Source organism: Microcaecilia unicolor, chromosome 4, assembly GCF_901765095.1.
Source record: "Microcaecilia unicolor chromosome 4, aMicUni1.1, whole genome shotgun sequence".
In the NCBI taxonomy this organism is placed as follows: Eukaryota; Metazoa; Chordata; class Amphibia; order Gymnophiona; family Siphonopidae; genus Microcaecilia; species Microcaecilia unicolor.
The window spans coordinates 19,501,019-19,518,502 of record NC_044034.1 but is presented as its reverse complement, the minus strand read 5'-3'; the positions used below and the strand labels follow the sequence as shown (position 1 = coordinate 19,518,502).

General features: G+C 47.1%; 1 protein-coding gene across 1 annotated transcript in view; it reads right to left on the bottom strand.

Moving 5' to 3' along the window:
• Nucleotides 1-1,376: 1,376 nt before the first annotated feature.
• The window catches only part of P4HA3 (prolyl 4-hydroxylase subunit alpha 3), a 119,361-nt gene continuing 103,253 nt past the window's right edge, over nucleotides 1,377-17,484 (bottom strand). Inside the window, exons 11-13 of the mRNA XM_030200006.1 lie at nucleotides 5,791-5,859; nucleotides 4,311-4,407; nucleotides 1,377-1,911 (exon numbers count right to left, since the gene is read on the bottom strand). Of these exons, the coding sequence (XP_030055866.1) occupies nucleotides 1,841-1,911; nucleotides 4,311-4,407; nucleotides 5,791-5,859 (237 nt within the window). The 3' untranslated portion in view covers nucleotides 1,377-1,840. The remainder of the gene's footprint in view (nucleotides 1,912-4,310; nucleotides 4,408-5,790; nucleotides 5,860-17,484) is intronic.

The window sequence follows — 17,484 nt, the reverse complement described above, 5'->3', positions numbered from 1 at the left end:
AAAAAAGAAAGAAAGATAGGAAAGAGCTAAAACGGAAAGATTAATATGTCAGGGGCAAGTGCACTGAGGGAATGGATGGAACGAGAGAGGAGAAAAGACAAATGGACAGCAGCTGCTTGAAGGAGAATTAACAGAAAGACAGGAAAGTGGAAAAGAGAAACTGGAACTAACATGGAAAAAAAATGACCAGACAACAAAGGTAGAAAATGCATTTTATTTTGAATTTATTAACTGAAATATGTTAGCTTGAGAAATGTGCATAGTGGATGTCATTTGTTGTGTTCAGTAGAAAAAGAAATACATTCCTGTTTTTATTTTTCCACTGTTGCAGTACATGGTGAGGTTCCAAGTTCAGTTTTTATCTACATATTTTTTTATTTCTAATTTGTGATCTCTTGTTCTGTATTTGGTGATGGTCTGTCAGTGTGATTGTAATGGTAGCTGGGAAGATTGGAGGGAAGGCAGGGAAGAGAGGGAATTTGGGGGGAGGGGAGGGGCTTTTTATTTTCTGCCCTGGGCCCCTGGCATATCTAACACTCACTGGCGTAGCAAGGGAGGGGCGGTCCGCCCCGGGTGTCAGCTGGGGGGGGGGGGTACTCCCTGCCAGCTCTCCCCCTTGGCGCATCGACACCCCCCCTCCCCAGTGCCCACCCTCCTCCGTCCAACCAGCTCCCTACCTTTAAAAAAATATCGGAATCCGAAGCGAGGCGCAGCGCCTCGCGCCTGTACGTAAAAGAAATGTGCACCGTTTCATCGGGCCATCCCTCACTCTGTCTGTCCCGCCCTCCGCTGACGCAACTTCCTATTTCCACAAGGGCGGGACAGACAGAGCGAGAGAAGTCCCGATGAGACGGTGCACATTTCTTTTACGTGCAGGTGCGAGGCGCTGCGCCTCGCTTCGGATTCCGATATTTTTTTAAAGGTAGGGAGCTGGTTGGACGGAAGAGGGTGTGCACTGGGTCGGGGGAGTGGTGTCGATGCGCCAAGGGGAGGGGTATGTCATCGGTTTGCACCCGGGGGGGGGGGGGGGTGCAATGGCGAACCGCCCCGGGTGGCAGCCCCCCTAGCTAAGCCACTGCTAACACTAGTCCTGACCCTTGCTGTATCTGATGGGGATCCCCAAGCTCCATCAGCTGAGGACCATCTCTGAAGGCAGGCTAAAACTCCCTTCTACTAAGCTTGGCAGACGGTGGCAGCGTCCTTGAGCCACTGACACCTAAGCATGCGTGTGGTGCCAGCATCAGCCTGGTAAAAGGGAATTTTGGCCATCTTCGCAGGAAGTCTTCAGCTGACAGAGCTTGAGGATCCTCATGAGCCAAAGTATATTTTGAGTTGGGAGGTGTCGGGGGAGGGGTGGAGACTGGAGGGAGGAATGGGAGGAGGCAGAGAGAAAATTTTATGCCCACCTACTTTGGGCTCAGGCCCACCCAAAATTGGCCGTCTATCTATGCCACTGGTCCCATGAATGTGGCCATCCTGAAGAAAAAAAAAACCCCTAAAAGTTTTACAAGGTTGAAAGTTGAAGGAAATATGCTGGTACTGGGGAGTTTTAAATAGTCTCTCTGCTAAGCTTCAGGTTCCAGTCTCTGTTAGCTGCACATCACCCTCACTCATGATGGTTCTTGCTCTCTTGCACTTTTCTTTGGTCCTTCATTGGTGTGAGCACCGGGGAGGGAGGGGGCTCTATCGATGACTTTTTGGCCACACCTTCCTGCCTAGGTAGCTAAGTGACCCACTGTACCAGATGGAGCTGCTTTGCATCTTGCTGCTCAGACACCTTGTCCCTCTCCTGCACCGTTGCTGCCAGCCTCCCTGCCCTGTGTCCATTTAATGCAATCTATTAGTCTTCAGGGCTGGAGCTGCACTGCCGTCTGAACTCTTGACCGTGTTCGTGGATCCACTTGTTGGCCACTGTAAGAAAAAGACAGGCCGAGGTGTATTTTTCATTAAAGTTCTGTATGTCTATTGCAGGATTCTGTGCACACCTCTATCACATCTTTGTACATAATCTCCTGGACTGAAAAATAGGGGAATATCTCTAATGCTGAAGTGGAGATTGCACTCAAGCATTATGACGGAAGATTAAAGGCCCTATTTACTAACGTAAACGTGTAATGTGGGTTTTAACATGCGTTAACAGTTAATGGAGCATTCAGAAACAGTTAATGTAATGGATCTTGAGAAACACAGAGGCAAGTAACTAGGGCCCTTTTTACTAAGCCGCGTAGGCGCCTATGCGTGCCCAACGTGCACCAAAATGGACTTACCGCCCGACTATCGCGTGGCTCTTGGGGTAATTTTCATTTTTGGCATGCGTACGCTACACGCGTCTGAAAAATATTTTTTATTTTCGGACGCCAAGCGGCATCTGACATGCGTAGGTCCTTACCGCCCGAATTCTTTACCACTAGGTCTATGGCTAGCGGTAAAGGTCAGAGACCCAAAATAGACATGCGGCACTTTTGATTTTCCCGCACGTCCATTTTCGAGAAAAGAAAAAAATAAGCCTTTTTTACAGGCACGCTGAAAAATGATTCTGCGCATGCGCCCAAACCCTGCACCTACATACCACAAGCCACTTTTCACTTTGTATGATCACAATTCTAGGGGTCCTTTTACAATCTATTAAACATCGTGTGAGATATATTAATTCAGGAAACAAAAGCACAGTCGCAGAGGTAGAACATCACTTTCACCTGATGCAAAATAGGGGATGACAAAAGACATGCAGAGGAAAAAATTGAAATGAAGACAAAAACTGTAACCAGAGATACCAGACTCTGCATGTTGTACACTTATTTTCCACCAGAATCGTTATACCCACACTAGCCCACTCCTCAAGTCACTTCACTGGCTCCCTGTCCGCTTCCGCATTCAGTTTAAACTTCTCATACTGACCTTTAAATGCATCCACTCTGCAGCCCCCCCCCCCCCCCATTACCTCTCCACTCTCATCTCTCCCTACATTCCTCCCTGTGAACTCCGCTCACTGGACAAATCCCTCTTGTTGTCCCCCTTGTCCTCCACTGCTAACTCCAGGCTTCGTTCCTTTTCCCTTGCGGCACCTTATGCCTGGAATAGACTTCCTGAACCTGTACGTCTAGCTCCATCTCTACCTGTTTTCAAATCTATGCTGAAAACCCACCTTCCTAGCCACTACTCAATTGCCCTCCCCTTGTCCCTTCCTCCCTTCTCACCCAGTACTTCCCTCACCCGTAACTGTCTTGTCTGTCTGTATTATTTAGATTGTAAGCTCTTTTGAGCAGGGACTGTCTCTTTGTATCAGGTGTTCAGCGCTGCGTGCGTCTGGTAGTGCTATACAAATGCTAATAATAATAATAATAGTACAACACCACAGAAATAGAAAGAAATGCATGTCCTCCTGTACTGTGCAAAATAAAGCCAATGGATGTAAACTCTCAACACTGACATAATTCAGTCACTAAACTGAAAATACCTTTATTGTCCGGTGCTTTTATTTTACTAACCATCTCAGTCTCTGGTTCTGCTTCCCTCTTAACTCTGTTTCCAGGGCCTCCTGTGTTCATTTGCTATTTCTTTTCTCGCCTTTCTTCTTCACTTCCTGCCCTAAGTCTATGTTTGGCATTGATCTTTCACGTTCAGCTTTCTTCCATTTTTTCTGCCTCAAAGCTATTTAGTTTTCCATCTTCCTTCCCTTCCTGTGCAACACCTCTCTTCTTCCATTCCCTTCTTTTCCTGTACAGCATCTCCTTCCTCTTCTCTTCATGCTCAGCATTTCTCTCTTCTGTCTTTCCCTTCCCTTCCTGTGCAATGCTTTTCCCTCTCCTTCCCACCCCTATTCCCTCCCGCGAGTCCAATCTCTTTCCCTACCTTCTTCTTCCTTCCCAATCCATTTTTTTCTACCCCCACCCCTCGCTGCGCGTTTACAAACTTGGTGTGATCACTGGCAGCCATTAGATCAGGCTTTCTCTCTGCGCGGGCAGAACTTGTAACAGAGCAAAGGACCCTGGGGCTGGCCAGAGGAAAGCCTGATCTAATCGCCGATGGCACCCACAACAAGTTTGTAAACTCAAGGTGGAGGGGAGCGAAACCGGACCCAAGGGAGGAGGAGAAAGGTAGGGCAATGATGTCGGAGTATGCTGACTCTGGTTGAGGTAGCAAAGGGGTGGCAATGCATTTTTTTTGGGGGGTGATACATGCCACTCCATAGCGACGCCTATGACCAGCTCAGGAAAAGGGAGTACCTACGCTCTAAGTGCTGCTGACAGGGGGCACGTACACACTGTGTATGGCTAATGCCACTGAAGCTGAATGTCCTGAAATCTTACCCCACTTGTCCCCGATGAGTACAGGGCAGCCGGCATGTAGTGTGCCCTCGTCTCCTTCTCCATTCCTGTGCAGATTCCACCAGAAGAGTGCTGCATTCTGAAGACAGTTACAGAAAGTCAAGTCACAATACTACAGTAACACACCTTCATCCTCAACCTGGTCACTATAACAAAGCACCGGAATGCTGATCAGAGCGCTTAACTGGCTCACATGTGCTGCTGATGTGTTTCTGGTGTAACCCTGGTCTCGCCATATACAGTCAGGGCAGCAGCCAGCTCGTTGCGGGTCAGGGGCACCTGAGACCAGGGCCACAAAGAAGTAAAACCAAGTCCATAGTCACTCCTGACTCACCGAACTGGATGCAGGCCAGGGCTGTATGAGACGAGTCCCTTATGAGGAAAGGCTAAAGTGGCTAGGGATCTTCAGTTTGGAGAACAGACAGCTGAGGGGAGATACAACAGAGGTCTATAAAATAATGAGTGAAATGGAATGGGTGGAAGTGAATCGCTTTTTTTTTACTCTTTCCAGAAATACTAGGACTAGGGGGCACGCAATGAAGTTACTAAGTAGTAAATTTAAACCAAATTGGAGAAAATATTTCTTCACTCAACGTGTACATAAGTACATAAGTACATAAGTAATGCCATACTGGGAAAAGACCAAGGGTCCATCGAGCCCAGCATCCTGTCCACGACAGCGGCCAATCCAGGCCAAGGGCACCTGGCAAGCTTCCCAAACGTACAAACATTCTATACATGTTATTCCTGGAATTTTGGAGTTTTCCAAGTCCGTTTAGTAGCGGTTTATGGACTTGTCCTTTAGGAAACAGTCCAACCCCTTTTTAAACTCTGCTAAGCTAACCGCCTTCACCACTTTCTCCGGCAACGAATTCCAGAGTTTAATTACCCGTTGGGTGAAGAAAAATTTTCTCCGATTTGTTTTAAATTTACTACACTGTAGTTTCATCGCATGCCCCCTAGTCCTAGTATTTTTGGAAAGCGTGAACAGACGCTTCACATCCACCTGTTCCACTCCACTCATTATTTTATATACCTCTATCATGTCTCCCCTCAGCCGTCTCTTCTCCAAGCTGTATAGCCCTAGCCTCCTTAGTAAACTCTGGAAGTCTCTGCCAGAGAATGTGGTAAAAGCAATTAGCTTAGTAGGGTTTAAAAAAGGTTTGGATAACTTCCTAAAAGAAAAGTCCATAAACCATTATTAACATGGACTTGGGGAAAATCATCTGCATATTTCTAGGATAAAATGTACTATTTTGGGATCTTGCCAGGTACTTGTAACCTGGATTGGCCATTGTTGGAAACAGGATACTGGGCTTGATGGACCTTCAGTCTTTCCCAGTATGGCAACGCTTATGTTCATATGGATAAAAATCCAGAAGGCTGTAGGGTTATGAGCTGGGGGAGTAAATAAGTTTCACACAAGTGTGTAAATGAGACTGGGGACAAGAAAGGGGCTTACCTTAAGGACAGGTACACTGAAATTGGCGTAGACAAAGGCTGTTGATCCGCCGGCTTCTACAGAGCTCAGCTGAAAGAGAATAAAATCGCCTGCACGCTTCAGCTTAAAAAAAGGGTCCATGGGTAAATGAATTAGTATGAATACTTATTGAGCTAGGTTGTGTAAATGGTGCTCAAAAATAGCACTGAAAGATCAGCAGTCATTATAAGTGAGCGCTCAGTGTCAATTTCGGCGCCCAGATTTGAGTTCCAGGACTTCCAATTTCAGCGCACATCCCAGGTATTCTGTAACACTGTGGAAGCTCTCTGGAAACACCTGGACGGTTTAAGTTTGCCAGGTTACTTGGGGTAGACTCAGGGGCAGCCCAAGGCAATCTACCGCCTGAGGTGAGGGCTGAGATAGCGCACCCCCCCCCCCAACCCCGATCATGGTCTGGTATCTCCCTTCTTCCCCAAAGCCTACCTTTGTTTTCCTTAAGACGGCGGCAGCAGCAGCGACTCCCATAATGTAGGAGTGGACACTAGATATGGCCTGCAGCAACCACTGGACTGGCAGGACGGCCTCAAGCTTTGTGCATATTACCTATGGACTTTGCCTTCTTTGGGCCACATTCCATACTTGACCATACTTGAATGTTTACTGGACATTTGCATTTTCTTGCACTGTGCCTTAACTACAAACTGTCAGCTCCTGCTTGCAAGCTAAACAACTGGTTGAGACAGGATGCAGGAGCAGTAAATAAGAGCTTGTAACATTTAGTTGCCAAGGCTTGCACACTGAATCAGCCTGCACGTAGACGCCACATGAATAGAAGATAGCCTGCATCTCTGAGCCTTATGCTCCAGTGAGCCTTATCAACTCTGTGAAAGAAGCATTGTGTGATTATATGTGTGTGTGTGTGCTAAACAGGGAGATAAGTTTCGTTTCCCTTGCTAGTATCATTTCAGTATTATGACGTATGTATGTATTGTAAGAACTACAAGAACTACAAATGTTTACTGCGCATGTCAACTGTGACGTATGAGGGGCCTAATGCGCAGGCCCAGAAGGGAGGTATAAATGTGAGTGTCAGCTGATTTCTGACACACAGTATCCTGAGATGGAACTCAGTACTGTACATTGCTAGCAATAAAGCTGTCTTGCCTTTGGAACCAGTTGCCTCTTGTCTCCTGATTTACTTAGCCGAGGGTCCTGTTACAATAATAGGCTGCCCCGCCACTGGAACTGGACTCTTCTCTCTACTGTGGCCCGCCTCTGAGGAAACAGGAAGTTATGTCAGAGGCAGGCCGCACTAGAGAGAATTGGTACTGCCGCCATCTTTTAATAAACAATGGTAGGCTCAGGGAAGGGGATTGAAGAAGGAAGGGGGGAGATGCCAGACGGGGGCTAGTGTGGGAGGATATGCCACTCCCGGAAGACTGCCGCCTCAGGTGGTCTTATGGTAGGGACGCCACTGGGTGGATAACACCTTTATTCACAACGAAAGGTTAATTCTATAGCTAGGGGCCTGCTTTTTAGCACATGGTATGCATGTAATTATCTAGAATATTAGCACTTACCTACAGTGCACACATACCTACAGAAATGCTAGCAAGGTGCCTAGCTACATAAGAACATAAGAGTAGCCATTCTGGGTCAGACCAATGGTCCATCTAGCCCAGTATCCTATTTTCCAAACAGTGGCCAAACCAGGTCACAAGTACCTGGCAGAAACCCAAATCATGGCAACACTCCATACTACAAATCCCAGGGCAAGCAGTTGCTTCTCATGCCTGTCTCAATAGCAGACTATGGACTTTTCCTCCAGGAATTTGTCCAAACCTTTTTTTAAACCCAGATACACTAACCACTGTTCTGCAAATACCTTCTTAACTGTGTACACTGTGTATTTGCAAGGTGGTCTGTCGCACTTATGCAGTGTGGGCATGCGCCTCTCCGCTCCCCCTAGCGTCACAACCTGGCTACACTTCTGGGGTGTACACAAGGAAGGAGAATGGGTGGGACATAGATGAAGACGGGGCTCCCACTTACGCAGATAACTTACATGCCTCCCTGTCGCAGTTAGGGGCCCCCCACTTATGCCAGCACTATGGCTCGTATAACTGTAGGTATGGAACTGCTAGGCGCCAATACCGGGCTTTTTTTCTATAATGGAACCTGGCCGCCCAGGTTCTGTTATAGAACAGGCTCGCACCATATAGTCTCAGGGCGCCTATTTGGAAGCGCCCACTTAGGTCCTAAGTGGGCGCTTCCAAGTATAATTCTATATATGTCGCCTAAAAAAATCAGGGCCGATCTAAACCATACTTAGGCGTGTTCTATAAGACACGTCTAAAGTTAGGCTTAGTTTATAGAATACTCGTAATGCCATGCATGCGACTAAAATCTAGGGGCAGCAAATTACACCAATGAAAACCTGGTGTAAATGCCCCACGACTAAATTTAGACGCTGAATGGGCTATTCTACAACACTGCGCGCAAAGGATAGGAACGCCCACGACCCACCTATGCTCCTCCCATGCCCCCTTTTAAGATCCATGCGGTATGATTTAGGTGCACTGCCTTATAGATTACGCTTAGTGAGCTATAAATCCCAATTAATGCCAATTAGTACCAACAACTCCTTATTAGCATCCAGTTATCGGTGCTGATTGACTTGTTACTCAATTACGTTACGTGAACAAATTGTCTATGTGTGCCGATTTAGGCACCATATATAGAATCTGAGGCTTAATGTCTGAAAACAAGCAGCCTGTATTTCGATCTTGCAGCTATATTTTTCACCTAGTCTTACTGTTGGCGACTAAACTGAATACTCGGCACTGAGCCTATGTTACATTGGAAAGAAAATTCAAGCTGGGTAAAGCGATTGCGATTCTAATCCATAGCAGTTGGCTCAGTTCATCTCCTCTTACACTACTGCTGCCACCAGTCCTTCCTTCAGCCTAGTTCCCTCCGCTTCCCTCTCTTGAATTCTCCTTTGGAGGGCTTTCTCAGTCTCTTAGCAGAGCATAATCTTTGCCACTGGATGGGAGCAGGTCAGATGGGCGTGTAGGATTTCGTCATATCTCTTCTGCCTCCCACACTGTCCTCCTTGAGTATGGCGTTCAGTTCTGGTCGCCGTATCTCAAAAAAGATATAGCAGAATTAGAAAAGGTTCAAAGAAGAGCGACCAAAATGATAAAAGGGATGGAACTCCTCTTGTATGAAGAAAGGCTAAAGAGGTTAGGGCTCTTCAGCTTGGAAAAGAGACGGAAGAGGGGAGATACGATTGAGGTCTATAAAATCCTGAGTGGTGTAGAATGAGATGAAGTAAATCAATATTTTACTTGTTCCAAAAGTACAAAGACTAGGGACACTCGAGGAAGTTACATGGAAATACTTTTAAAACAGGAGGAAATATTTTTTCACTCAACGAATGGTTAAGCTCTGGAACTCTTTGCTGGAGGATGTGGTAAATGCAGTTAGTGTATCTGGGTTTAAAAAGGTTTGGACAAATTCCTGGAGGAAAAGTCCATAGTCTACTGTTGAGAAGGACATGGGAAGCAACTGCTTGACCTGGGATTTGTAGTATGGAGTGTTGCCATGATTTGGGTTTCTACCAAGTACTTGTGACCTGGCTTGGCCACTGTTTGGAAAACAGGATCCTGGGCTAGATGGACCATTGGTCTGACCCAGTATGGCTACTCTTATGTTCTTATGCCATGTTCTAAACAGCAGAAAAAGGTTCTCTGGAAGTGCACTGGTGATACAAGAACATATGCCAGCAGATTCTAGTCACCTCGTTACTTAATCAGACAATGAAAGTATTCAATGGTGCGATACTTACATAGCAAGGATAAATGTAAGACTGCTCACTTTAATGTTTTCACAATATACCTGAGGCAGCCATGGCATAATTATATATATATAAGAAATCATATGAAGGGTTAATTCTGTTAAAAGCTTGGTATTTGAATTGAATTCCTATTTCAAAATCAGCTTTTTACCTTGCAAGCAGAGCAAAGGAATGCCAGATGGTTCATATTATTTGAAAGTCTTGGCCGAGCTAAGGTTAGGAAAGGTCAGTGAGAAATGAAACTCTGTCCCTTGTGAATTGCCAATGCTAGCTGGCACAGCTGTAAACTATTATGAATGAACAAAGCATGAGCCAGACATGCCGTAGTTTTAAAAGAATTAGTTTAATGCTAGTTAGATTCTAAATAATTCTAGATATTCCTGATGTTTAGATATATCTTATAAGGAATACTGATTCTGTGTATTTTAGAATATGTGTATTCTGTGTAGTTAATATGTAGAATGTCTGTTAAATTCTGTATTACTCTTTGTCTGCTGTTTAAGACTGCAGTGAGGAGATCCACATGTGGTTTGACTTAGCCATAGTTCTGGCTGGTTCAATGTATAAGCTGAGAGGTGAAAAAGGTCAGAACTAGTCAGCTCTCTTCTCCTTGATTAATTATAGCTAAGTGTAGGACTGGCCTCCTGGAAGTAATAACCTGATATGTATGCTATTAAGTAAGATTGGCTTTTGATCTCTTTAATGAATGCCAGAGTTTAGTTAGCAGTTAGTACTAGGAATATGAGAAATCAATCATAATAACATGTAAGAGACTGGAGACCAAATGTCTGGCTTGAGGGGCCCCAGGTCAGAGGTCAGTTTAGGATGTCTGGAACCTATGTAACTGATATTTCAAAAGTAATGATTGGTTGAGGCAAGGTAGCCAATCAATTTCTTAACCAATTGGGAGTAAAGGGGGCTAGGCTAGGAGGAGGGCTTAGGACCCTATTTAAGTAGGAGCAGAAGCAGTTTACGTCAGAAGGAGCTCAGAAGAAAGAGAAGGACAGAAGGAACAGACAGAAGAAGGAGAAGACAGCATAAGAAGAGAAGCAGCTGAGACAAAGACACAGAGAGCTGAGAGAAAGAGAAGAGAGCTAGAACTGATGTCTTGCTTTGTTTGCTGGCAAATAAAGAAGATTTTTCTCTCATTCTGGTGTGTGCTGTCTGACTCCTGAAGCATCACAAATTCATGCATCCATTCCTGCAACAATTCTTGGTGGCAGCGGTGGGATGAATCCTGCATTAATCCCAGCACCCAACTGACTGGAGAACATTCGCCGGGTATGTATTCTGTATTTTGTATTGTAATTCTAGCTAGAAAATTGTAAATCAGCCCCTCAAGAAGGAGGGAAGGAGAATCTGATCAATTCTCAGCGAAGGCCCTAGTACCTTCTAGTCGCGGGGACTAGAAGCGAAAACGCTTGAGCTTATCTGTATTTGAGAAATCTGAAATTGTTGGGTGGGATTTTCTGTACTGAATGAATGTGTGATGCCTGAATGTTAATGAGTGCGGACTTCTTATAGCTGCATTTCCAGTTAACGCGAGTTCAATTGGTCAGCAACGGAAGGAAGCGATTGCTGTCTGTCTACCTAGTGTCTCGAGAGTGCAGACCCCTTACTGCATTCTCAAAAATTCCCCCCCTCTTTGTGTGTTGTAACTGTAAGCATTATGGGTGGGAAATCATCTAGACAAATTGCTACCCCCCTAGATTGTATGCTTAAAAACTTTAAAAAAGGCTTTTTAATTAATGACTATGGACAGACTTTAAGCTCAAGTACTTTAAGAACCTTGTGTGAAGTTGAGTGGCCATCTATGGGAGTGGGGTGGCCCCCTAGTGGCAGTTTAGATATTGAAGTAATCCGGAAGGTCTACAGCATAGTAGTAGGAGAATCAGAATATTCTGAACAACTCCCTTATATAGATTCCTGGGACAGCCTTGTGACTGACCCTCCCTCCTGGTTGAAAACTTATATGGGATCCCCAGTAAAATTCATGTTAGGTCGTGTTCAAAGAAAGATTAGAAAATCTAAACTAGAAGAGGGAAAGAGCCCTAGGAAGCTTACCACCCAATCGGTGGCTTCCGCCCCTACCCTGTCCGAGAAACCCATACTCTCTGATGACCCCTCAGACCTTGAGCCACCACCTTATGGCCCATTGTTGGGGTTCCGTGCTACCCCTAGAGATCCACGTCGCCCAGCCCAAGCTTCTCCAGCACAGGCTTCTCCAGATAGTTCCTCCCCCACTGTGCGAACCCCACCACATCCTAGGTTGGACTTTTCACCTGGCCTCTACCCTTCTGTGCCAAATCCTCTCCTGTTAACCTCTGAAGACCCGTTTTGGGTTCCACTCCCTGACTCCTCAACTCCTGACAGCCCAGCCTCTCCCTCTAATACCCCTACCCACTCATCAGGGGCCCGGCATCCCTTTCAATGGACTGACTCACCTGTGATCACCTCTCAGTCTATGAGTACCCCTCCCCATCCCTCAGGGGTTCAACATACCTCCACTGAATGGGTTAGACCTGCTGCAATCACCTTTGAGCATGATAGGAGGGTAGCTCCTAGCTCTACCTCAGGTTCTATTCCCACCTCCTCGAGAGTTCTGCCACTTCGTCAGGTAACTACCACTCGACCAGATCCTAATAATCAGGGTCAGGTTATACAGGCACAGGCCTATCAGTATGTACCCTTCACAACCACCGATCTCCTGAATTGGAAGACGCATTACCCCTCTTATACTGAAAAGCCTCAGGCAGTGGTGGACCTAGTGGCTAGCATTATGGCCACCCATAACCCAACCTGGACTGATTGTCAACAACTTCTCCTGACCCTCTTCACAACTGAGGAGAGGCGGAAGATTTTGCAAAATGCTGAGGCCATCACGCGAGAGCGTGTCCCCGGGGGGACACAAGACCCAGAGGGATGGGTTAGAGCTCGGTTTCCTCGCGCAGCTCCAGCTTGGGATCCAAATGATGGGCAGCACTATGAACTGTTGTCTGGCTATTGCCGGGACTTACTGGAAGGTATGAGGAAAGGTATAAAGAGGCCCATTAATCTGGCAAAGGTCTCTGAAATTCTCCAAGGGGCAACTGAATCCCCTGGGGCCTTTTTAGAGCGACTAATTGAAGCCTACAGAACATACACCCCATTTGACCCTGAAGCCCAAGAAAACCAGAGAATGGTGAATAGTGCATTGGTGGCCCAGAGTATGCCAGATATCCGGAAGAAGTTGCAGCGTCAGGAGGGATTCGCAGGGATGAATACCACCCAGCTAATTGAGATCGCAACCAAGGTTTTCATTAATAGAGATCAGGAGGTGCGCCGAGAGGCTGACCGGAAGATGCAGAAGAAGGCCGACCTTTTAGCGGCAGCCATTACTAATTCCACCCTTAACCGAGGTCGACCTCTAGCTAATGGGAAGCCAAAGTGGGACCCCGGACCACCAGCCAGGCCCCGAGATTCCTTCAATCAATCCCGGCCAAGGGGGGAGAATCCCAGACCAAGATTGGAGAGGGACCAGTGTGCCTACTGTAAGGAAAGAGGGCACTGGAAAGATGAATGCCCCCAGAGGCGCCAGGGACTGAGAAGGGGACCAGGAGATCGAGGAAGCCGAGGCCGAGTTCGAGAGGGAAGATATGAGCCTCCTGAATCTGACATCATCGGGATAGCCGAGATGGCAGAATGGGACGAATAGGACAGACCGGGTTCCTACAAACTGGGCTCCCAGGAACCTATGGTCAAGCTAACTATAGGGAGCCGCTCAATTCCATTCATGATTGATACAGGAGCTGAACATTCTGTTGTGACGGAGCGATTAGCGCCTGTGTCTGGAAAAACTGTCCGAGTGGTGGGAGCCACGGGGGTGCAGAACCGGAGGCCTTTCCTGACAACCCGTAGATGCCAATTAGGCTCACACATAGTCACTCATGAATTCCTGTATATGCCAGACTGTCCAATCCCTTTGTTAGGCCGAGACCTGCTGTCCAAGCTTAGGGCCCAAATTTCCTTTGACTCTGATGGCCAGACTTCAGTCTCCTTTCGGCCCCCAGCATCCAGCCCTAAGGGTATATTGAGTTTCTGCTGCCCTCTTGAAGAAGAATGGCGGCTGCATCAGTCATATAGCCAAGTTGACCTACCCCTGGCAGACAGCTTTCAGGTCAGTGGGGTATGGGCAGAAGATAATCCCCCAGGGTTGGCCCGAAATATTCCTCCTGTACATGTAGACTTACTTCCAAGTGCCCGGCCAATCCATCTTCGCCAATACCCAATTCCCAGAAAGGCTCTGGAAGGGATTCAAGCACATTTGAATCGTCTGTTATCCCATGGAATTATTCGTCCTTGCCAGTCTCCATGGAATACGCCACTATTGCCAGTTCAGAAGCCAGGGACTGAGGACTACCGGCCAGTCCAAGACTTACGAGTGGTTAACAAATCCACTATCTCATTACACCCTGTAGTGCCTAATCCATATGTCCTGTTAGGATTGATACCTTCTGGAGCTACCCATTTCACAACACTAGACCTAAAAGATGCCTTCTTTTGTATTCGGGTGGCCCCAGCCAGTCAATTGCTTTTTGCCTTTCAATGGGAAAACCCAGTAACAGGAAGGAAGCTTCAGTATACATGGACCCGCCTGCCACAGGGGTTCAAGAATTCCCCCACCATTTTTGGGACAGCCCTAGGGCAAGACCTTAAGACTTTTAAATCTGAGCCTTCCAGGCGAGTTTTACTCCAGTATGTAGATGACCTCCTGATTGCAGCAGTGACCCAGGAAGAGTGTTTTGAGGCTACTAGAGAATTGCTGGAGCTACTCTTGGATGCAGGCTATAAGGTCTCACGCTCAAAGGCCCAACTTTGTCAGTCAGAAGTGAAGTATCTGGGCTTTTGCATTTCCCAGGGAAGTCGGAGACTGGATGCTAGTAGGAAGCAAGCGGTAGCTGCAATTCCCCAACCCAAGTCCAGAAGAGAAGTTAGGGAATTCCTGGGAGCAGCTGGATTCTGCAGAATTTGGATTCCAAATTTTGCACTGATGGCGAAACCCCTTTACCAAGCCACAAAGGGGGGTGAAAAGGAACCATTTGAATGGGGACCTACTGCTCAACAATCCTTCATTGCCATAAAGAAAGCCCTACTCCAAGCCCCTGCGTTAGGCCTTCCTGATGTGGAGAAACCTTTCTCACTGTATGTTCATGAGCGACAGGGGGTTGCTCTAGGTGTGCTGACCCAGATGATGGGATCCTGGCAGAGGCCTGTTGCATACCTGTCTAAACAGCTGGATGGAGTGGCTAAAGGATGGCCAGCCTGCATGAGGGCCATTGCAGCAACAGCCTTACTGGTCCAGGAAGCTGATAAGTTGACCTTGGGGCAAGAACTGGTTGTTAAAGTCCCCCATGCAGTTCTCACCCTCATGGAGTATAAGGGCAACCACTGGTTTACAAATAACCGTATGGTTAAGTACCAAGCCAGCTTGTGTGAGAATCCACGGATACACCTGGAAACAGTGGCTACATTCAATCCTGCTACTCTTTTGCCAGCATCTGAGGGACCACCGGATCATGACTGTATCCAAACTATGGATGAAGTGTACTCCAGTCGACCAGATCTTAAAGATGTTCCGTGGAGGGACCCAGATGTAATTTATTTCACAGATGGAAGCAGTTATGTGGAGAACTCCAAGCGACTGGCAGGCTATGCTGTGGTGACAGAGGACAAGGTGATAGAAGCAAGAGCCCTGCCCCAAGGAACTTCAGCCCAGAAAGCAGAACTTGTGGCCCTCATACGAGCTCTGGAGTTAGCAGCAGGACTGGTAACCAACATTTATACTGATTCCAAATATGCCTTCACAACTCTACATGCTCATGGAGCTTTGTATAAGGAAAAGGGACTCATAAATGCTGCAGGCCAATCTGTTAAGTATGGACCTGAAATACTTCAGCTGCTAGAGGCTGTGTGGGCCCCTAAGAAGGTAGCTGTTATTCACTGCAGGGGACACCAAAGAATAGATACTCCAGTGGCCCGAGGGAATCGCCATGCTGATCGGGTGGCCAAGGAAGCTGCTCGAGGACCCCCAGCAAGTACTGTGACCCCCCTGTTCCAAATTCGACTGCAAGAATGGACGCCTATGTACACCCAAACGGAAGAGAAATGGGCTCAAGAGGAAGGTGCAGTAAGGAGACCTGATGGCTGGTTACATCTCCCTGATACCAGAGTTCTGGTGCCACGCCACCTAGCTTGGCCTGTAGTGTCTCAAGCTCATGACCTATCACACTTAGGGAAAACAGCACTAGCCCGCCTACTCAATCGAGTAGTGGTGCTGGAAGGATTGGATAGTCTGGTTGCCACTGCCTCTGCCCGATGTACTCTCTGTGCCCAGAATAATGCTCGTCAGGGACCCCGTATTCCACCAGGAGTTCAGTCTAGAGGACTAACACCCTTTGAGTCCCTAGTTATAGACTTCACAGAAATGCCCAGGAGTGGTAGGTTCCGATACCTCTTAGTCATGGTCTGTACCTTTTCTGGGTGGGTGGAAGCATATCCTACAGTCACTGAGAAAGCCACAGAAGTAGCTCGAGCCCTCCTTAGGGATGTCATCCCCAGGTATGGACTGCCCCTTGCCATAGGTTCAGATAATGGTCCCGCCTTTGTTGAAGCTACACTTCAGGCCCTGTCCCGCGCATTGCGCATTACCTGGAAATTGCATTGTGCCTATCGTCCCCAGAGTTCAGGGCAGGTTGAGCGGGCAAACAGAACCTTGAAAAATAGCCTAGCAAAGATTTGTCAGGAAACCCAATTGAAATGGCCACAGGCATTGCCACTAGCCCTCTTTCGCCTCCGATGCACCCCAACTAAAGGAACAGCCCTTTCTCCCTTTGAAATTGTGTATGGGAAGCCCCCAGCCATTTTACAGGGAATTAAGGGAGACATAGGGATTTTAGGGTCTGCCCAGGTGCAGGAGCAGGTAGCCCTCCTGGGTAAGATAATTTCTGAGCTTCAGTCTTATGTGAGAGAAATAAACCCTGTCCCCTTCCAGGCTCAGGTACATTCCTTCCTGCCAGGGGATAGAGTTTGGGTGAAAGACTGGAAGCTCCAGCCTTTGGGGCCCCGATGGAAAGGACCTTTTACTGTTTTGCTTTCTACTCCTACAGCTGTGAAGGTCGCAGGGATAACTCCATGGGTCCATTGGTCTCGAATTAAGTCTGCTGACCAGACTGAGCCCAGCACGGATCAGACGGAGCCTAGACAGTGGAGAGCAGAAAGTGATCCAGCGGAGCCATTGAAGTTGCGCCTGACCCGAACCAAAGAATCTACTAGCTGAAAAGAAGGGTCAACTGCATACTGCAGGAGCTGCTGAACTTCGGCTTCATACTGAGACTCTTTCTGTCCAGATTCTGGCTTTCTTGGAATTTGAAAGCTTGATCCTTATCAGTTGAGGGTCTATCCCAACTGGTATAAGAACTCAAAGACTGAGAACATTATATTAGAGTAATCTGTGATTAGCACAGACTGTTGAAATATTATTGCTTAATTAGTTTGCTGTATTTGTTTTAGATTAGGAAGAAAGAAAAGGTTAGTAGTTTGGATGTTTTTGTTGTTTTCTACTCCTTGCCTCCTTGTTCCTAATACCCCAACTCGCTCCAACCTTTGGTTACACTCAGTCCAGGAACTAATTAGCCAGGCAAAGATTACTTCCCCTTGTATTGTGTGTTCCCGATTTTCTCCTTATACCACAGATGTCCCAGCTGTACCTGTCCCTGTGCAACTCCCAGCTCTTATACCTCCCTATTTTTCGAGTTCAGGCCCTTGGAGCCAGGATTATACTTGGTGGTCCTTTTATAATGCTACTTCCCCCTCTGAAT